The 18,169-nt window shown below is 44.5% G+C and overlaps 1 protein-coding gene across 1 annotated transcript in view; it reads right to left on the bottom strand.

The window, feature by feature from the left end:
- Positions 1 to 9,838: 9,838 nt before the first annotated feature.
- LOC129832448 (developmentally-regulated GTP-binding protein 2-like) overlaps positions 9,839 to 18,169 on the bottom strand; it is a 29,416-nt gene continuing 21,085 nt past the window's right edge. The window contains exons 7-13 of the mRNA XM_055896524.1: positions 17,948 to 18,038; positions 13,290 to 13,387; positions 12,797 to 12,873; positions 12,166 to 12,254; positions 10,324 to 10,382; positions 10,158 to 10,211; positions 9,839 to 10,030 (exon numbers count right to left, since the gene is read on the bottom strand). Of these exons, the coding sequence (XP_055752499.1) occupies positions 9,944 to 10,030; positions 10,158 to 10,211; positions 10,324 to 10,382; positions 12,166 to 12,254; positions 12,797 to 12,873; positions 13,290 to 13,387; positions 17,948 to 18,038 (555 nt within the window). The 3' untranslated portion in view covers positions 9,839 to 9,943. The remainder of the gene's footprint in view (positions 10,031 to 10,157; positions 10,212 to 10,323; positions 10,383 to 12,165; positions 12,255 to 12,796; positions 12,874 to 13,289; positions 13,388 to 17,947; positions 18,039 to 18,169) is intronic.

Raw genomic sequence — 18,169 nt, 5'->3', positions numbered from 1 at the left:
ATCCAAGGTCTTATTATGGGGGAGCTAATCCAAGACCTTAGTATGGGGGACCTAAATCCAAGGTCTTAGTATGGGGGAGATAAATCCAAGACCTTAGTATGGGGGAGCTAACTCCAAGACCTTAGTATGGGGGAGCTAAATCCAAGACCTTAGTATGGGGAGCTAAATCCAAGGCCTTAGTATGGGGGAGCTAAATCCAAGACCTTAGTATGGGGAGCTAAATACAAGGCCTTAGTATGGGGAGCTAAATCCAAGGCCTTAGTATGGGGGAGCTAAATCCAAGACCTTAGAATGGGGGAGCTAAATCCAAGGCCTTAGAATGGGGGAGCTAAATCCAAGACCTTAGAATGGGGGAGGTAAATCCAAGACCTTAGAATGGGGGAGCTAAATCCAAGACCTTAGAATGGGGAGCTAAATCCAAGGCCTTAGTATGGGGAGCTAAATCCAAGGCCTTAGAATGGGGGAGCTAAATCCAAGGCCTTAGAATGGGGGAGCTAAATCCAAGGCCTTAGAATGGGGGAGCTAAATCCAAGACCTTAGAATGGGGGAGCTAAATCCAAGGCCTTAGAATGGGGGAGCTAAATCCAAGGCCTTAGAATGGGGGAGCTAAATCCAAGACCTTAGAATGGGGGAGCTAAATCCAAGACCTTAGAATGGGGGAGCTAAATCCAAGACCTTAGAATGGGGGAGCTAAATCCAAGACCTTAGAATGGGGGAGCTAAATCCAAGACCTTAGAATGGGGGAGCTAAATCCAACCTTCAGGTCTCAGACAAGGTTATTGATCAGGTGAGCGCAGAACAGCTAGAGGTCAAATGTTATTCCTGTGTGGTGTTAACATGGGTTGCAGACAGGGTCTAAATAAGGAATCTGTCTGATAGCCTGCAGATAGGGTCTAAATAAGGAATCTGTCTGATAGCCTGCAGACAGGGTCTAAATAAGGAATCTGTCTGATAGCCTGCAGACAGGGTCTAAATAAGGAATCTGTCTGATAGCCTGCAGACAGGGTCTAAATAAGGAATCTGTCTGATAGCCTGCAGACAGGGTCTAAATAAGGAATCTGTCTGATAGCCTGCAGACAGGGTCTAAATAAGGAATCTGTCTGATAGCCTCCAGACAGGGTCTAAATAAGGAATCTGTCTGATAGCCTCCAGACAGGGTCTAAATAAGGAATCTGTCTGATAGCCTGCAGACAGGGTCTAAATAAGGAATCTGTCTGATAGCCTGCAGACAGGGTCTAAATAAGGAATCTGTCTGATAGCCTGCAGACAGGGTCTAAATAAGGAATCTGTCTGATAGCCTGCAGACAGGGTCTAAATAAGGAATCTGTCTGATAGCCTGCAGACAGGGTCTAAATAAGGAATCTGTCTGATAGCCTCCAGACAGGGTCTAAATAAGGAATCTGTCTGATAGCCTGCAGACAGGGTCTAAATAAGGAATCTGTCTGATAGCCTGCAGACAGGGTCTAAATAAGGAATCTGTCTGATAGCCTGCAGACAGGGTCTAAATAAGGAATCTGTCTGATAGCCTCCAGACAGGGTCTAAATAAGGAATCTGTCTGATAGCCTGCAGACAGGGTCTAAATAAGGAATCTGTCTGATAGCCTGCAGGCTAGACAATATAGGATGATTTATAAAGAGTCTCACTTCTCTTGTTATCAGACAAGCTGATGGCTGCCACTTTAAAACAGGACTGTAGTTCAGCTCTAAATAACACACACACAGGCTTCCGTAGATTTAACAGGGACTCAAACTGGATTTATAAATACTGCAGTCTACTACTAAATTATACACAGTAAACTAAATCAAATATATGCTGATACAATAGTGGTGTTGATACTTTATAAAATACAAGCATAACAGTTACTAAACAAACTGTAAACTGAGCTGAGCTAAAGCCTATGCATTAGTGTGGGGAGCTAACTAAAATCTTCAGGTCTCAGCCAAGGTTATTGATCAACATCTAATGATGTTCCTGTTGTGAGACAGGCAGGCAGGCAGGCAGACAGAGACAGACAGACAGACAGACAGACAGACAGACAGACAGACAGACAGACAGACAGACAGACAGACAGACACAGGCAGACAGACAGACAGACAGACAGACAGACAGACAGACAGACAGGGCCTACATGAGTACTACTAGCTAGCTACTTACATACAGTAAACACACACAGCATCCAGCGTCAAGTGTCATGCCTACCCCATAACGCTACAACACAATGCGCCCTGGTGCTCTCCCTTGTTCCTCTCTCTCTCTCCTATGTCACAGTCCCTCCATCTTCTCTCCTCATCATCTCTGGTTATTCCAAAACACAATCTCTCCATCCATTCCTCTCTCCCGACCAACATGGTGGCATCTTTAAACTCTGCGAACTAACTCTTCACACCTGTTAATATAACCACTATCACTAGTAAACTCCCTCTTCCTCTCTCTCTCTCTCTCTCTCTCTCTCTTCCTCTCCTCCCTCTTTGCCATGAATGGATGTGTTTGCATTTTTTATGTCTCTATTATGCCGGTGTTGTGTTGTCTGGTGAATGGAGCAGCCGGTAACCGGTCTACCTGAGAGGCAGAAATGGAACAGCCGGTAACCGGTCTACCTGAGAGGCAGAAATGGAGCAGCCGGTAACCGGTCTACCTGAGAGGCAGAAATGGAGCAGCCGGTAACCGGTCTACCTGAGGCAGAAATGGAGCAGCCGGTAACCGGTCTACCTGAGAGGCAGATATGGAGCAGCCGGTAACCGGTCTACCTGAGAAGCAGAAATGGAGCAGCTGGTAACCGGTCTACCTGAGAGGCAGAAATGGAGCAGCCGGTAACCGGTCTACCTGAGAGGCAGAAATGGAGCAGCCGGTAACCGGTCTACCTGAGAGGCAGAAATGGAGCAGCCGGTAACCGGTCTACCTGAGAGGCAGAAATGGAGCAGCCGGTAACCGGTCTACCTGAGAGGCAGAAAGCAGGGCGACCGTTGGTAAAGGCGCCAACAGCAGCTCCAGATCCGCGAGGAGAAGGTCAAAGGTGGAGGGTCAAGGAGAGCGGGCGTTACCGTGGCGACTCACAATTCATTGATTATTTTATCCATTCATCCACTACTGGAGAGAAAAGAGGGAACAGGAAGTAGGTATTTATCCATTCATCCACTACTGGAGAGAAAAGAGGGAACAGGAAGTAGGTATTTCACTGAGTTTCATTCATACGGTGGAACCATATAATTTGTCATTAGAAAACTAGAATGGACATGAACCTTGTTGTGATTGTCTAAAGGTCGGCCATGTTGGTCAGGGAGGTGGGGAAACCATGGCGTTGCCAGTGAGCTGTGATAAGATAGTGGTAAAACAATAATGAAGGGGAATCATTTATCTGCCCTGTATGATAGTGGTAAAACAATAATGGAGGTGAATCATTTATCTGCCCTGTAAGATAGTGGTAAAACAATAATGAAGGGGAATCATTTATCTGCCCTGTAAGATAGTGGTAAAACAATAATGAAGGGGAATCATTTATCTGCCCTGTATGATAGTGGTAAAACAATAATGAAGGGGAATCATTTATCTGCCCTGTATGATAGTGGTAAAACAATAATGGAGGGGAATCATTTATCTGCCCTGTATGATAGTGGTAAAACAATAATGGAGGGGAGTCATTTATCTGCCCTGTATGATAGTGGTAAAACAATAATGGAGGGGAATCATTTATCTGCCCTGTATGATAGTGGTAAAACAATAATGGAGGGGAATCATTTATCTGCCCTGTAAGATAGTGGTAAAACAATAATGAAGGGGAATCATTTATCTGCCCTGTATGATAGTGGTAAAACAATAATGAAGGGGAATCATTTATCTGCCCTGTAAGATAGTGGTAAAACAATAATGAAGGGGAATCATTTATCTGCCCTGTATGATAGTGGTAAAACAATAATGGAGGTGAATCATTTATCTGCCCTGTAAGATAGTGGTAAAACAATAATGAAGGGGAATCATTTATCTGCCCTGTATGATAGTGGTAAAACAATAATGAAGGGGAATCATTTATCTGCCCTGTATGATAGTGGTAAAACAATAATGAAGGGGAATCATTTATCTGCCCTGTATGATAGTGGTAAAACAATAATGGAGGTGAATCATTTATCTGCCCTGTAAGATAGTGGTAAAACAATAATGAAGGGGAATCATTTATCTGCCCTGTATGATAGTGGTAAAACAATAATGAAGGGGAATCATTTATCTGCCCTGTAAGATAGTGGTAAAACAATAATGAAGGGGAATCATTTATCTGCCCTGTATGATAGTGGTAAAACAATAATGAAGGGGAATCATTTATCTGCCCTGTAAGATAGTGGTAAAACAATAATGAAGGGGAATCATTTATCTGCCCTGTATGATAGTGGTAAAACAATAATGGAGGTGAATCATTTATCTGCCCTGTATGATAGTGGTAAAACAATAATGAAGGGGAATCATTTATCTGCCCTGTATGATAGTGGTAAAACAATAATGAAGGGGAATCATTTATCTGCCCTGTATGATAGTGGTAAAACAATAATGAAGGGGAATCATTTATCTGCCCTGTATGATAGTGGTAAAACAATAATGAAGGGGAATCATTTATCTGCCCTGTATGATAGTGGTAAAACAATAATGAAGGGGAATCATTTATCTGCCCTGTATGATAGTGGTAAAACAATAATGGAGGGGAATCATTTATCTGCCCTGTATGATAGTGGTAAAACAATAATGAAGGGGAATCATTTATCTGCCCTGTATGATAGTGGTAAAACAATAATGAAGGGGAATCATTTATCTGCCCTGTATGATAGTGGTAAAACAATAATGGAGGTGAATCATTTATCTGCCCTGTATGATAGTGGTAAAACAATAATGGAGGGGAATCATTTATCTGCCCTGTATGATAGTGGTAAAACAATAATGAAGGGGAATCATTTATCTGCCCTGTATGATAGTGGTAAAACAATAATGGAGGGGAATCATTTATCTGCCCTGTATGATAGTGGTAAAACAATAATGGAGGTGAATCATTTATCTGCCCTGTATGATAGTGGTAAAACAATAATGGAGGGGAATCATTTATCTGCCCTGTATGATAGTGGTAAAACAATAATGAAGGGGAATCATTTATCTGCCCTGTATGATAGTGGTAAAACAATAATGGAGGGGAATCATTTATCTGCCCTGTATGATAGTGGTAAAACAATAATGGAGGTGAATCATTTATCTGCCCTGTATGATAGTGGTAAAACAATAATGAAGGGGAATCATTTATCTGCCCTGTATGATAGTGGTAAAACAATAATGGAGGGGAATCATTTATCTGCCCTGTATGATAGTGGTAAAACAATAATGAAGGGGAATCATTTATCTGCCCTGTATGATAGTGGTAAAACAATAATGGAGGGGAATCATTTATCTGCCCTGTATGATAGTGGTAAAACAATAATGGAGGTGAATCATTTATCTGCCCTGTATGATAGTGGTAAAACAATAATGAAGGGGAATCATTTATCTGCCCTGTAAGATAGTGGTAAAACAATAATGGAGGTGAATCATTTATCTGCCCTGTATGATAGTGGTAAAACAATAATGGAGGGGAATCATTTATCTGCCCTGTATGATAGTGGTAAAACAATAATGAAGGGGAATCATTTATCTGCCCTGTATGATAGTGGTAAAACAATAATGGAGGGGAATCATTTATCTGCCCTGTAAGATAGTGGTAAAACAATAATGGAGGTGAATCATTTATCTGCCCTGTATGATAGTGGTAAAACAATAATGAAGGGGAATCATTTATCTGCCCTGTATGATAGTGGTAAAACAATAATGGAGGGGAATCATTTATCTGCCCTGTATGATAGTGGTAAAACAATAATGGAGGGGAATCATTTATCTGCCCTGTAAGATAGTGGTAAAACAATAATGGAGGTGAATCATTTATCTGCCCTGTATGATAGTGGTAAAACAATAATGAAGGGGAATCATTTATCTGCCCTGTATGATAGTGGTAAAACAATAATGGAGGGGAATCATTTATCTGCCCTGTATGATAGTGGTAAAACAATAATGAAGGGGAATCATTTATCTGCCCTGTATGATAGTGGTAAAACAATAATGGAGGGGAATCATTTATCTGCCCTGTATGATAGTGGTAAAACAATAATGGAGGTGAATCATTTATCTGCCCTGTATGATAGTGGTAAAACAATAATGAAGGGGAATCATTTATCTGCCCTGTAAGATAGTGGTAAAACAATAATGGAGGTGAATCATTTATCTGCCCTGTATGATAGTGGTAAAACAATAATGGAGGGGAATCATTTATCTGCCCTGTATGATAGTGGTAAAACAATAATGAAGGGGAATCATTTATCTGCCCTGTATGATAGTGGTAAAACAATAATGGAGGGGAATCATTTATCTGCCCTGTAAGATAGTGGTAAAACAATAATGGAGGTGAATCATTTATCTGCCCTGTATGATAGTGGTAAAACAATAATGAAGGGGAATCATTTATCTGCCCTGTATGATAGTGGTAAAACAATAATGGAGGGGAATCATTTATCTGCCCTGTATGATAGTGGTAAAACAATAATGGAGGGGAATCATTTATCTGCCCTGTAAGATAGTGGTAAAACAATAATGGAGGTGAATCATTTATCTGCCCTGTATGATAGTGGTAAAACATTAATGGAGGGGAATCATTTATCTGCCCTGTAAGATAGTGGTAAAACAATAATGGAGGTGAATCATTTATCTGCCCTGTATGATAGTGGTAAAACAATAATGAAGGGGAATCATTTATCTGCCCTGTATGATAGTGGTAAAACAATAATGAAGGGGAATCATTTATCTGCCCTGTATGAGTTGTTAGATAACTATCCAGACAGTTATACAGGAACGGTTCCATACATTTATCAAATTAAATACCAATATGCCATTCAAACAATGAAGTCAATCCACAGCCATACATTCACTGGCTGTAACCGGTTGATAAGACTTAGATACGTTGTAAATACTGATATGATATCATATTATAGCACTCAGCTTTCTAATGAACTACATCTGAGACACGTATGGCCTGTTTATATATAGAGGCTATTTATATGGAACGTGTATAAAAACCTGTGTAGACTGTATTTATAATTATATGACTATATTTTCGGTTGACTATAATTCCATTACACAGTTTCTGATACATCACATGGCTTTACATGTATTTTCCTGCATAAATCAAAAGCAGGAAATGCATCACCTATCCCTCTGCTGCCATTCATTCCTATTAGACTGGTTTTGGATTTCTCCCTGACCAAGATGGCCGCCATGTGCACCCCGATTATTAGAACCAGAGAGGATAAGGTGAAGCAAGAGGGATAACTGGGCCGCAAAGAAATCTGTCTTCTCCAGCATGTGGCGTTTTTTCGCTCACCAAGCGAGGAGTTTTAGTATGGAGGTTAATGAGTGTCGAATTTCGTGAACAAAAAAAATGTTCATGGATTATTTGCTCTAATAGAAGTTTCGTAATGATTAGGTTGTTCCCGAGTGTACTGATATAAGTAGGACACGTGACATCCCGGGAACTTTGAGAAAAACACTTCATAACGGAGTTGTGCTTGGTCGTCACTAGTTACCACAGCCACAAAGTCATTAACCCCGCATTTTTCTAAAATGTGTCTTTAAACCTAACCTTAACCATACTGCTCACCTTACGCCTAACCCTGAACAAAAAAAACCAAAAAAGCAACGTTTCATTGTACATTTTTTAACGATATTTTGACTTTGTGGCTGTGGTAACTATTGGAAGACATTTATTTTCATTGTTAGACCAGCCACTAGAGTTTATGGTCAATATAATGGAAGCAATAAGACACGAGGGGGTGTGATATATGGCCAATATACCACAGCTAAGGGCTGTTCTTATGCAAGACTCAACGCGGTGTGCCTGGATACAGCCCTTATTGGCCATATATCACACCCCCTCGTGCCTTACTGGTATTATAAACCGGTTAACAACTTAATCAGAGCAGTAAGAATACCCGTGCTATACGGTCTGATATACCATGGCTTTCAGCCAAATCAGCATTCATGGCTCGAACCACCCAGTTTATTATAGATAATGTGTGTAAGAACCAGCGATGTGTAATAAACCCCTAGATTGCATGATGCTACGAATTGGCCAATGAGAGGCTTTGAAGCCACCGGTCCTATCAGTCATCTAGTGTATATACACACACACACACACACACACACACACACACACACACACACACACACACACACACACACACACACACACACACACACACACACACACACACACACACACACACACACACACACACATCGCTGTTTAAAACCATACTGAAGGTCGGATACATTGGAGCCATTAAAAGTGCTCCAGGATTTAGACTCTGCTGGGATTCAGCGTTCTGTTATAGCTCCTGAAACGGAGCATATTAAACATAACGTTGAACGTTACTATCTAGCTCAGAAACTGGAGATATTTTTTAATAAAGATCTTTATTAAGACACCTTTTTATAGCTGTGTTTTTACTTAGGGGGTACGTTTAGTTATCCTATCTATTTTATCTCACTCTATATAGTATATTACTGTAAAGGTGTAAAGCATTAGTCTCTCAGGTTATTGTTTTAACATTTTAAATGTCTAATTTAAAAAAATGTACTGTTTTAATCTTTCTCACCTTTTTTTAATCATTTGTTAAAAGCACTTTGAAATGCCTGCCCAGTAAGGTGCTCTGTAAATAGTTCTGATTTGATTCTCCAAGAGAGAAACGGTTTAATTTACTTACCTCCAGACTGAAACCAACGTCTTCAAAGCGTCCAACCCTCTCGACACAGCTCCCTTCTGGCTGCACTGTGAACCCTCCTCGCCTCCGTTTAACATTACATTTCCCCCGACACACTATATGGGAGTTTAGCTGTTAATGTTCAACCAGTCAGAGGTGAAGATCACCAAAGATAATCAAAATCTGTTCCTGACACTTGTAAAAGTGATTGTAAAAAAACAACATTAAAACGTGATGAAACCACACCCAGATCTATCACAAAAGGGCTCGTCACACCTTTCAGTAATCCACTCTAGCCGTCTCTCCTCTGCCGCTGGTTTTAACAGGAGGGTGAAGTTGCCCCGAGATGATGATCTTGGGACAGTTTTGTATTTTCCCACTAATGGTTCAGGATCGGGGGAAGCTGATCCTAGATCTGTACCTAACAAGGCTGAGGTCAATTCCAATTGAAGGCAGTCAATTCAGGAAGTGATTTTTAATTAAACATTTCAAAAAGGAAAAAGGTATATAAAATAAATAGTTTCTACTGCTCAGTTTGAGGTCATTGAAAATATATTGTTTTTCAAATTTTGATTTGTTATTTAAAGTTCACTTCCTGAATTGACGGCCTTGAATTTGAATTGCCACCAGCCCTCGTACCTGCGGAGAAACTTCCCCTTGGAGCATTTTATAATAGCTGTTATGTCAACACCTCCGTCTCTGCTGTCCGTCTCCTTACTTCTGCAGACCACAGAACCTGCTGGGTTGGAATTCAAAAAACAACACAAATTGTAACCAACGGAAAAAACAAAACCACAGAAGCAAACCGTGTCCTTTTCAAGTTCTTGGAATTTATTGAGTTTCCCTTTTTCATTCTGGATGAGTTTCAATGTCAACAAAGATAAAATATGCTGCTTCCTGTCCTCTTGTAACTCAGATCTCATCTGGTTCTTGATTGGTTATTTTGTTTTTGTTGTTTCAAACACGAAATAAGAATCAGGACTTTAGAATCTACTGTACACCGGTTCTGGATAAATCAACTTCCTGTTTTTAACTCCTCCCACCCATCCTGTATTCTGTCCAATCAGAAGGCCTGTTTTACTAACTCGTCCCACCCATCCCGTCATCGGTCCTATCCCGAAGAGCTGTTTCACTTCTTAACAATCTGGATGACGTCCTCGTGCTCCATGATGTGTGTTAGCCCCACCCGCTGGGGGTCGAACTTGGTGCTGGTGCCCTGGAACACAACAGGAAGACAGTCACACAAAATGGAGTCATGAAAGAAAGATACAGTGTTTTATAAACGCAGAGAGAGAGCAAACCCAACGTTGCTAGCATGCTAGCACGGGATGCTGCTAACTTACCCAGACCAGGGAGTACTTAAACTGGCTGGCTAACGTTCTGTGGATCCGATGGCACTGCAGGGAGAAGAGGGAGACCGTCGTTAAGGCTTTAGCTCAGCGGGTTAAAACACGGTCTGGTGCCGACGACCTGGGGTTCAAAGCCAGGATGTCAGTGTGTTCAGCTCACCACATGTTCTACAGATGCTCCTCTCCTCATGATGATGGCATCGCTGAAGTCAGGCCTCTCTGAAACAACAAGACCACAATTCAACAGGAGACACCAGGGGTTCTAAACACAGCGTGGGAGACACCAGGGGTTCTAAACACAGCGTGGGAGAGACACCAGGGGTTCTAAACACAGCGTGGGAGAGACACCAGGGGTTCTAAACACAGCGTGGGAGAGACACCAGGGGTTCTAAACACAGCGTGGGAGACACCAGGGGTTCTAAACACAGCGTGGGAGAGACACCAGGGGTTCTAAACACAGCGTGGGAGAGACACCAGGGGTTCTAAACACAGCGTGGGAGAGACACCAGGGGTTCTAAACACAGCGTGGGAGAGACACCAGGGGTTCTAAACACAGCGTGGGAGAGACACCAGGGGTTCTAAACACAGCGTGGGAGAGACACCAGGGGTTCTAAACACAGCGTGGGAGAGACACCAGGGGTTCTAAACACAGCGTGGGAGAGACACCAGGGGTTCTAAACACAGCGTGGGAGAGACACCAGGGGTTCTAAACACAGCGTGGGAGAGACACCAGGGGTTCTAAACACAGCGTGGGAGAGACACCAGGGGTTCTAAACACAGCGTGGGAGAGACACCAGGGGTTCTAAACACAGCGTGGGAGACACCAGGGGTTCTAAACACAGCGTGGGAGAGACACCAGGGGTTCTAAACACAGCGTGGGAGACACCAGGGGTTTAAACACAGCGTGGGAGACACCAGGGGTTCTAAACACAGCGTGGGAGAGACACCAGGGGTTCTAAACACAGCGTGGGAGAGACACCAGGGGTTCTAAACACAGCGTGGGAGAGACACCAGGGGTTCTAAACACAGCGTGGGAGAGACACCAGGGGTTCTAAACACAGCGTGGGAGAGACACCGGGGGTTCTAAACACAGCGTGGGAGAGACACCAGGGGTTCTAAACACAGCGTGGGAGAGACCAGGGGTTCTAAACACAGCGTGGGAGAGACACCAGGGGTTCTAAACACAGCGTGGGAGAGACACCAGGGGTTCTAAACACAGCGTGGGAGAGACACCAGGGGTTCTAAACACAGCGTGGGAGAGACACCAGGGGTTCTAAACACAGCGTGGGAGACACCAGGGGTTCTAAACACAGCGTGGGAGAGACACCAGGGGTTCTAAACACAGCGTGGGAGAGACACCAGGGGTTCTAAACACAGCGTGGGAGAGACCAGGGGTTCTAAACACAGCGTGGGAGAGACACCAGGGGTTCTAAACACAGCGTGGGAGAGACACCAGGGGTTCTAAACACAGCGTGGGAGAGACACCAGGGGTTCTAAACACAGCGTGGGAGAGACACCAGGGGTTCTAAACACAGCGTGGGAGACACCAGGGGTTCTAAACACAGCGTGGGAGACACCAGGGGTTCTAAACACAGCGTGGGAGAGACACCAGGGGTTCTAAACACAGCGTGGGAGACACCAGGGGTTCTAAACACAGCGTGGGGGAGACACCAGGGGTTCTAAACACAGCGTGGGAGAGACACCAGGGGTTCTAAACACAGCGTGGGGGAGACACCAGGGGTTCTAAACACAGCGTGGGAGACACCAGGGGTTCTAAACACAGCGTGGGAGAGACACCAGGGGTTCTAAACACAGCGTGGGAGAGACACCAGGGGTTCTAAACACAGCGTGGGAGAGACACCAGGGGTTCTAAACACAGCGTGGGAGAGACACCAGGGGTTCTAAACACAGCGTGGGAGAGACACCAGGGGTTCTAAACACAGGGTGGGAGAGTGTGTGTGTGTGTGTGTGTGTGTGTGTGTGTGTGTGTATGTGTGTGTACCTCCTCTCTTCTTAGTGTAAAGACAGATGAGCGCCAGGTATTCCCACAGCCTCTCTAGCAGGTAGTCCAGGTTCAGCTTCATCCCACAGCTAACAGGGAGAACACAGTCAGACAGAGAGACACAGTCAGACAGAGAGAACACAGTCAGACAGAGAGAACACAGTCAGACAGAGACACACAGTCAGACAGAGACACACAGTCAGACAGAGACACACAGTCAGACAGAGACACACAGTCAGACAGAGAGAACACAGTCAGACAGAGAGAGACACAGTCAGACAGAGAGAGACACAGTCAGACAGAGACACACAGCCAGACAGAGACACAGTCAGACAGAGACACACAGTCAAACAGAGACACAGTCAAACAGAGACACAGTCAGACAGAGACACAGTCAGACAGAGACACACAGTCAAACAGAGACACAGTCAGACAGAGAGAACACACAGTCAGACAGAGACACAGTCAGACAGAGACACAGTCAGGCAGAGAGAACACACAGTCAGACAGAGACACAGTCAGACAGAGAGAACACACAGTCAGACAGAGACAGTCAGACAGAGAGAACACACACAGACAGACAGACAGAGACAGAGACACAGACAGACAGACAGACAGGGTAGTTTCTGACCTGATGACGACGCTGTGGGGTTCATGAGCCAGTCTGTCCACCTCCTCTATAGAGATCTGATCCACCTTGTTGTACACCTACACACACACACACACACACACACACACACACACAACTACATATTCATTGGTCTGGTACAGATATAGAACAGGTACGTATAAACATAGAGCTAGATCATAGATCAGGTACGTATAAACATAGCGCTAGATCATAGATCAGTTACGTATAGACATAGATCATAGATCAGGTACGTATAGACATAGAGCTAGATCATAGATCAGGTACGTATAAACATAGAGCTAGATCATAGATCAGGTACGTATTAACATAGAGCTAGATCATAGATCAGGTACGTATTAACATAGAGCTAGAATATAGATCAGGTACGTATTAACATAGAGCTAGATCATAGATCAGGTACATATTAACATAGAGTTAGATCATAGAACAGGTGCGTATAAACATAGAGCTAGATCATAGAACATGTACGTACGTATAAACAGGGCATGTAAACTCGGTTCCCAACAATGACGTCGATGAAGTCATCAGGAGTGCTGTCTTCTCGGAACAGAACCTCCGCATTGAAGATTTCTGAGGTGGATCGTTAAGGTTCTACCTACTGTTCTGAGGTGGTCCGTTAAGGTTCTACCTACTGTTCTGAGGTGGTCCGTTAAGGTTCTACCTACTGTTCTGAGGTGGTCCGTTAAGGTCCCACCTACTGTTCTGAGGTGGTCCGTTAAGGTTCCACCTACTGTTCTGAGGTGGACCGTTAAGGTTCTACCTACTGTTCTGAGGTGGATCGTTAAGGTTCTACCTACTGTTCTGAGGTGGATCGCTAAGGTTCTACCTACAGTTCTGAGGTGGACCGTTAAGGTTCTACCTACTGTTCTGAGGTGGTCCGTTAAGGTTCTACCTACTGTTCTGAGGTGGATCGTTAAGGTTCTGTCTGTAGTTAAGGTTAAGTTAAGGTTGTGTCTGTAGTTGGTGCTGGTATTGTGTCTGTAGTTGGTGCTGGTATTGTGTCTGTAGTTGGTGCTGGTATTGTGTCTGTAGTTGGTGCTGATATTGTGTCTGTAGTCAGTGCTGGTATTGTGTATGTAGTTTGTGCTGGTATTGTGTCTGTAGTTGGTATTGTGTATGTAGTTTGTGCTGGTATTGTGTCTGTAGTCAGTGCTGGTACTGTGTCTGTAGTTGGTATTGTGTCTGTAGTGGGTGCCGGTATTGTGTCTGTAGTGGGTGCCGGTATTGTGTCTGTAGTGGGTGCCGGTATTGTGTCTGTAGTGGGTGCCGGTATTGTGTCTGTAGTTGGTGCTGGTACTGTGTCTGTAGGCAGTGCTGGTACTGTGTCTGTAGGCAGTGCTGGTACTGTGTCTGTAGTTGGTATTGTGTCTGTGGTTGGTGCTGGTATTGCGTCTGTAGTTAGTGCTGGTAATGTGTCTGTAGTTGGTGGTGTGTCTGTAGCTGGTGTTGTGTCTGTAGTTGGTGCTGGTATCGTGTCTGTAGTCAGTGCTGGTACTGTGTCTGTAGTTGGTATTGTGTCTGTAGTTGATGCTGGTACTGTGTCTGTAGTTGATGCTGGTACTGTGTCTGTGGTTGATGCTGGTACTGTGTCTGTAGTTGGTGTTGTGTCTGTAGTTGGTGCTTGTATTGTGTCTGTAGCTGGTATTGTGTCTGTAGTTAGTGCTGGTATTGTGTCTGTAGTTAGTGCTGGTATTGTGTCTGTAGTTAGTGCTGGTATTGTGTCTGTAGCGGGTATTGTGTCTGTAGTTAGTAGTGGTATTGTGTCTGTAGCTAATGCTGGTATTGTGTCTGTAGTTGGTATTGTGTCTGTAGCTGGCACTGGTATTGTGTCTGTAGTTGGTATTGTGTCTGTGGTTGGTGCTGGTATCGTGTCTGTAGCTGGTATTGTGTCTGTAGTTGGTGCTGGTATTGCGCCTGTAGTTGGTGCTGGTATTGCGTCTGTAGTTGGTGTTGTGTCTGTGGTTGGTGCTGGTATTGTGTCTGTAGTTGGTGCTGGTGATGTGTCTGTGGTTGGTGCTGATATTGTGTCTGTGGTTGGTGCTGGTATTGTGTCTGTGGTTGGTGCTGGTATCGTGTCTGTAGCTGGTATTGTGTCTGTAGTTGGTGCTGGTATTGTGTCTGTAGCGGGTGCTGGTATTGCGTCTGTAGTTGGTGTTGTGTCTGTGGTTGGTGCTGGTATTGTGTCTGTAGTTGGTGCTGGTGCTGTGGTCAGGGCTGGTATTGTGTCTGTGGTTGGTGCTGGTATTGTGTCTGTAGTTGGTATTGTGTCTGTGGTTGGTGCTGGTATTGTGTCTGTAGTTGGTATTGTGTCTGTGGTTGGTGCTGGTATTGTGTCTGTGGTTGGTGCTGGTATTGTGTCTGTGGCTGGTATTGTGTCTGTGGTTGGTGCTGGTATTGTGTCTGTAGTTGGTATTGTGTATGTGGCTGGTGCTGGTATTGTGTCTGTGGTTGGTGCTGGTATCGCGTCTGTAGCTGGCATTGCGTCTGTAGTTGGTGCTGGTATTGTGTCTGTGGTTGGTGCTGGTATCGCGTCTGTAGCTGGTATTGTGTCTGTAGTTGGTGCTGGTATTGTGTCTGTAGTTGGTGCTGGTATTGCGTCTGTAGTTGGTGTTGTGTCTGTGGTCAGTGCTGGTATTGTGTCTGTGGTTGGTGCTGGTATTGTGTCTGTGGTTGGCGCTGGTATTGTGTCTGTGGTTGGCGCTGGTATTGTGTCTGTGGTTGGCGCTGGTATTGTGTCTGTGGTTGGCGCTGGTATTGTGTCTGTGGTTGGTGCTGGTATTGTGTCTGTGGTTGGTGCTGGTATTGTGTCTGTAGTTGGTATTGTGTCTGTGGTTGGTGCTGGTATTGTGTCTGTAGTTGGTATTGTGTCTGTGGTTGGTGCTGGTATTGCGTCTGTAGTTGGTATTGTGTCTGTAGTTGGTATTGTGTCTGTGGTTGGTGCTGGTATTGTGTCTGTAGTTGGTATTGTGTCTGTGGTTGGTGCTGGTATCGTGTCTGTAGCTGGTATTGCGTCTGTAGTTGGTGCTGGTATTGTGTCTGTGGTTGGTGCTGGTATCGTGTCTGTAGCTGGTGTTGTGTCTGTAGTTGGTGCTGGTATTGTGTCTGTAGTTGGTGCTGGTATTGCGTCTGTAGTTGGTGTTGTGTCTGTGGTCAGTGCTGGTATTGTGTCTGTGGTTGGTGCTGGTATTGTGTCTGTGGTTGGTGCTGGTATTGTGTCTGTGGTTGGCGCTGGTATTGTGTCTGTGGTTGGCGCTGGTATTGTGTCTGTGGTTGGCGCTGGTATTGTGTCTGTGGTTGGTGCTGGTATTGTGTCTGTGGTTGGTGCTGGTATTGTGTCTGTGGTTGGTGCCGGTATTGTGTCTGTAGTTGGTGCTGGTATTGTGTCTGTAGTCAGTGCTGGTACTGTGTCTGTAGTTGGTATTGTGTCTGTAGTGGGTGCCGGTATTGTGTCTGTGGTTGTGCTGGTATTGTGTCGGTGGTTGGTGCTGGTATTGTGTCTGTAGTTGGTGCTGGTATTGTTTCTGTAGTTGGTGCTGGTATTGTGTCTGTAGTTGGTGCTGGTATCGTGTCTGTAGTCAGTGCTGGTACTGTGTCTGTAGTTGGTACTGTGTCTGTAGTGGGTGCCGGTATTGTGTCTGTAGTTGGTGCTGGTATTGTGTCTGTAGTTGATGCTGGTACTGTGTATGTAGTTGGTGTTGTGTCTGTAGCTGGTATTGTGTCTGTAGCTGGTATTGTGTCTGTAGCGGGTATTGTGTCTGTAGTTAGTAGTGGTATTGTGTCTGTAGTTGGCATTGTGTCTGTAGCTGGCACTGGTATTGTGTCTGTAGTTGGTGCTGGTATTGTGTCTGTAGTTTGTATTGTGTCTGTGGTTGGTGCTGGTATTGTGTCTGTAGTTGGTATTGTGTCTGTATCTGGCACTGGTATTGTGTCTGTAGTTGGTGCTGGTATTGTGTCTGTAGTTGGTATTGTGTCTGTAGTTGGTGCTGGTATTGTGTCTGTAGTTGGTATTGTGTCTGTGGTTGGTGCTGGTATTGTGTCTGTAGTTGGTATTGTGTCTGTGGTTGGTGCTGGTATTGTGTCTGTAGTTGGTATTGTGTCTGTAGCTGGCACTGGTATTGTGTCTGTAGTTGGTGCTGGTATTGTGTCTGTAGTTGGTATTGTGTCTGTGGTTGGTGCTGGTATTGTGTCTGTAGTTGGTATTGTGTCTGTGGTTGGTGCTGGTATTGCGTCTGTAGTTGGTATTGTGTCTGTAGTCGGTATTGTGTATGTGGTTGGTGCTGGTATTGTGTCTGTAGTTGGTATTGTGTCTGTGGTTGGTGCTGGTATTGTATCTGTAGTTGGTATTGCGTCTGTGGTTGGTGCTGGTATCGTGTCTGTAGCTGGTATTGCGTCTGTAGTTGGTGCTGGTATTGCGTCTGTAGTTGGTGTTGTGTCTGTGGTTGGTCCTGGCATTGTGTCTGTAGTTGGTACTGGTGCTGTGTTTGTGGTTGGTGCTGGTATTGTGTCTGTGGTCAGTGCTGGTATTGTGTCTGAGGTTGGTGCTGGTATTGTGTCTGTGGTTGGTGCTGGTATTGTGTCTGCGGTTGGTGCTGGTATGGTGTCTGCGGTTGGTGCTGGTAGTGTGTCTGTAGTTGGTGCTGGTATTGTGTCTGTGGTTGGTGCTGGTATGGTGTCTGCGGTTGGTGCTGGTATTGTGTCTGTAGTTGGTGCTGGTATGGTGTCTGTAGTTGGTGCTGGTATGGTGTCTGCGGTTGGTGCTGGTAGTGTGTCTGTAGTTGGTATGGTGTCTGTAGTTGGTGCTGGTATGGTGGCTGTGGTTGGTGCTGGTATTGTGTCTGTAGTTGGTGCTGGTATGGTGTCTGTAGTTGGTGCTGGTATGGTGTCTGTAGTTGGTGCTGGTAATGTGTCTGTAGTTGGTATGGTGTCTGTAGTTGGTGCTGGTATGGTGTCTGTAGTTGGTGCTGGTATGGTGTCTGTAGTTGGTGCTGGTATGGTGTCTGTAGTTGGTGCTGGTATTGTGTCTGTAGTTGGTGCTGGTATTGTGTCTGTGGTTGGTGCTGGTATGGTGTCTGTAGTTGGTGCTGGTATTGTGTCTGTAGTTGGTATGGTGTCTGTATGTCAGAAGGATACTGTATTCGTGGAGGATGAGCTGAACCAGTTTCTCAGAACACATCGTCAGAGGCACCATGGAGTTATAGGACAGACCTCCTCCTTTCTTGGGCTGAACACAAACACACCGTTGTCACAACACTACATACTAGCATCATACATGCATACTAGCATCATACATACATACTAGCATCATACATACATACTAGCATCATACATACATACTACCATCGTACATACATA

The sequence above is a fragment of the Salvelinus fontinalis genome, chromosome 2 (assembly GCF_029448725.1).
Source record: "Salvelinus fontinalis isolate EN_2023a chromosome 2, ASM2944872v1, whole genome shotgun sequence".
Lineage (NCBI taxonomy): Eukaryota > Metazoa > Chordata > Actinopteri > Salmoniformes > Salmonidae > Salvelinus > Salvelinus fontinalis.
The sequence above is the reverse complement of the archived record's forward strand: the minus strand, read 5'-3'. Positions and strand labels throughout refer to the sequence as shown.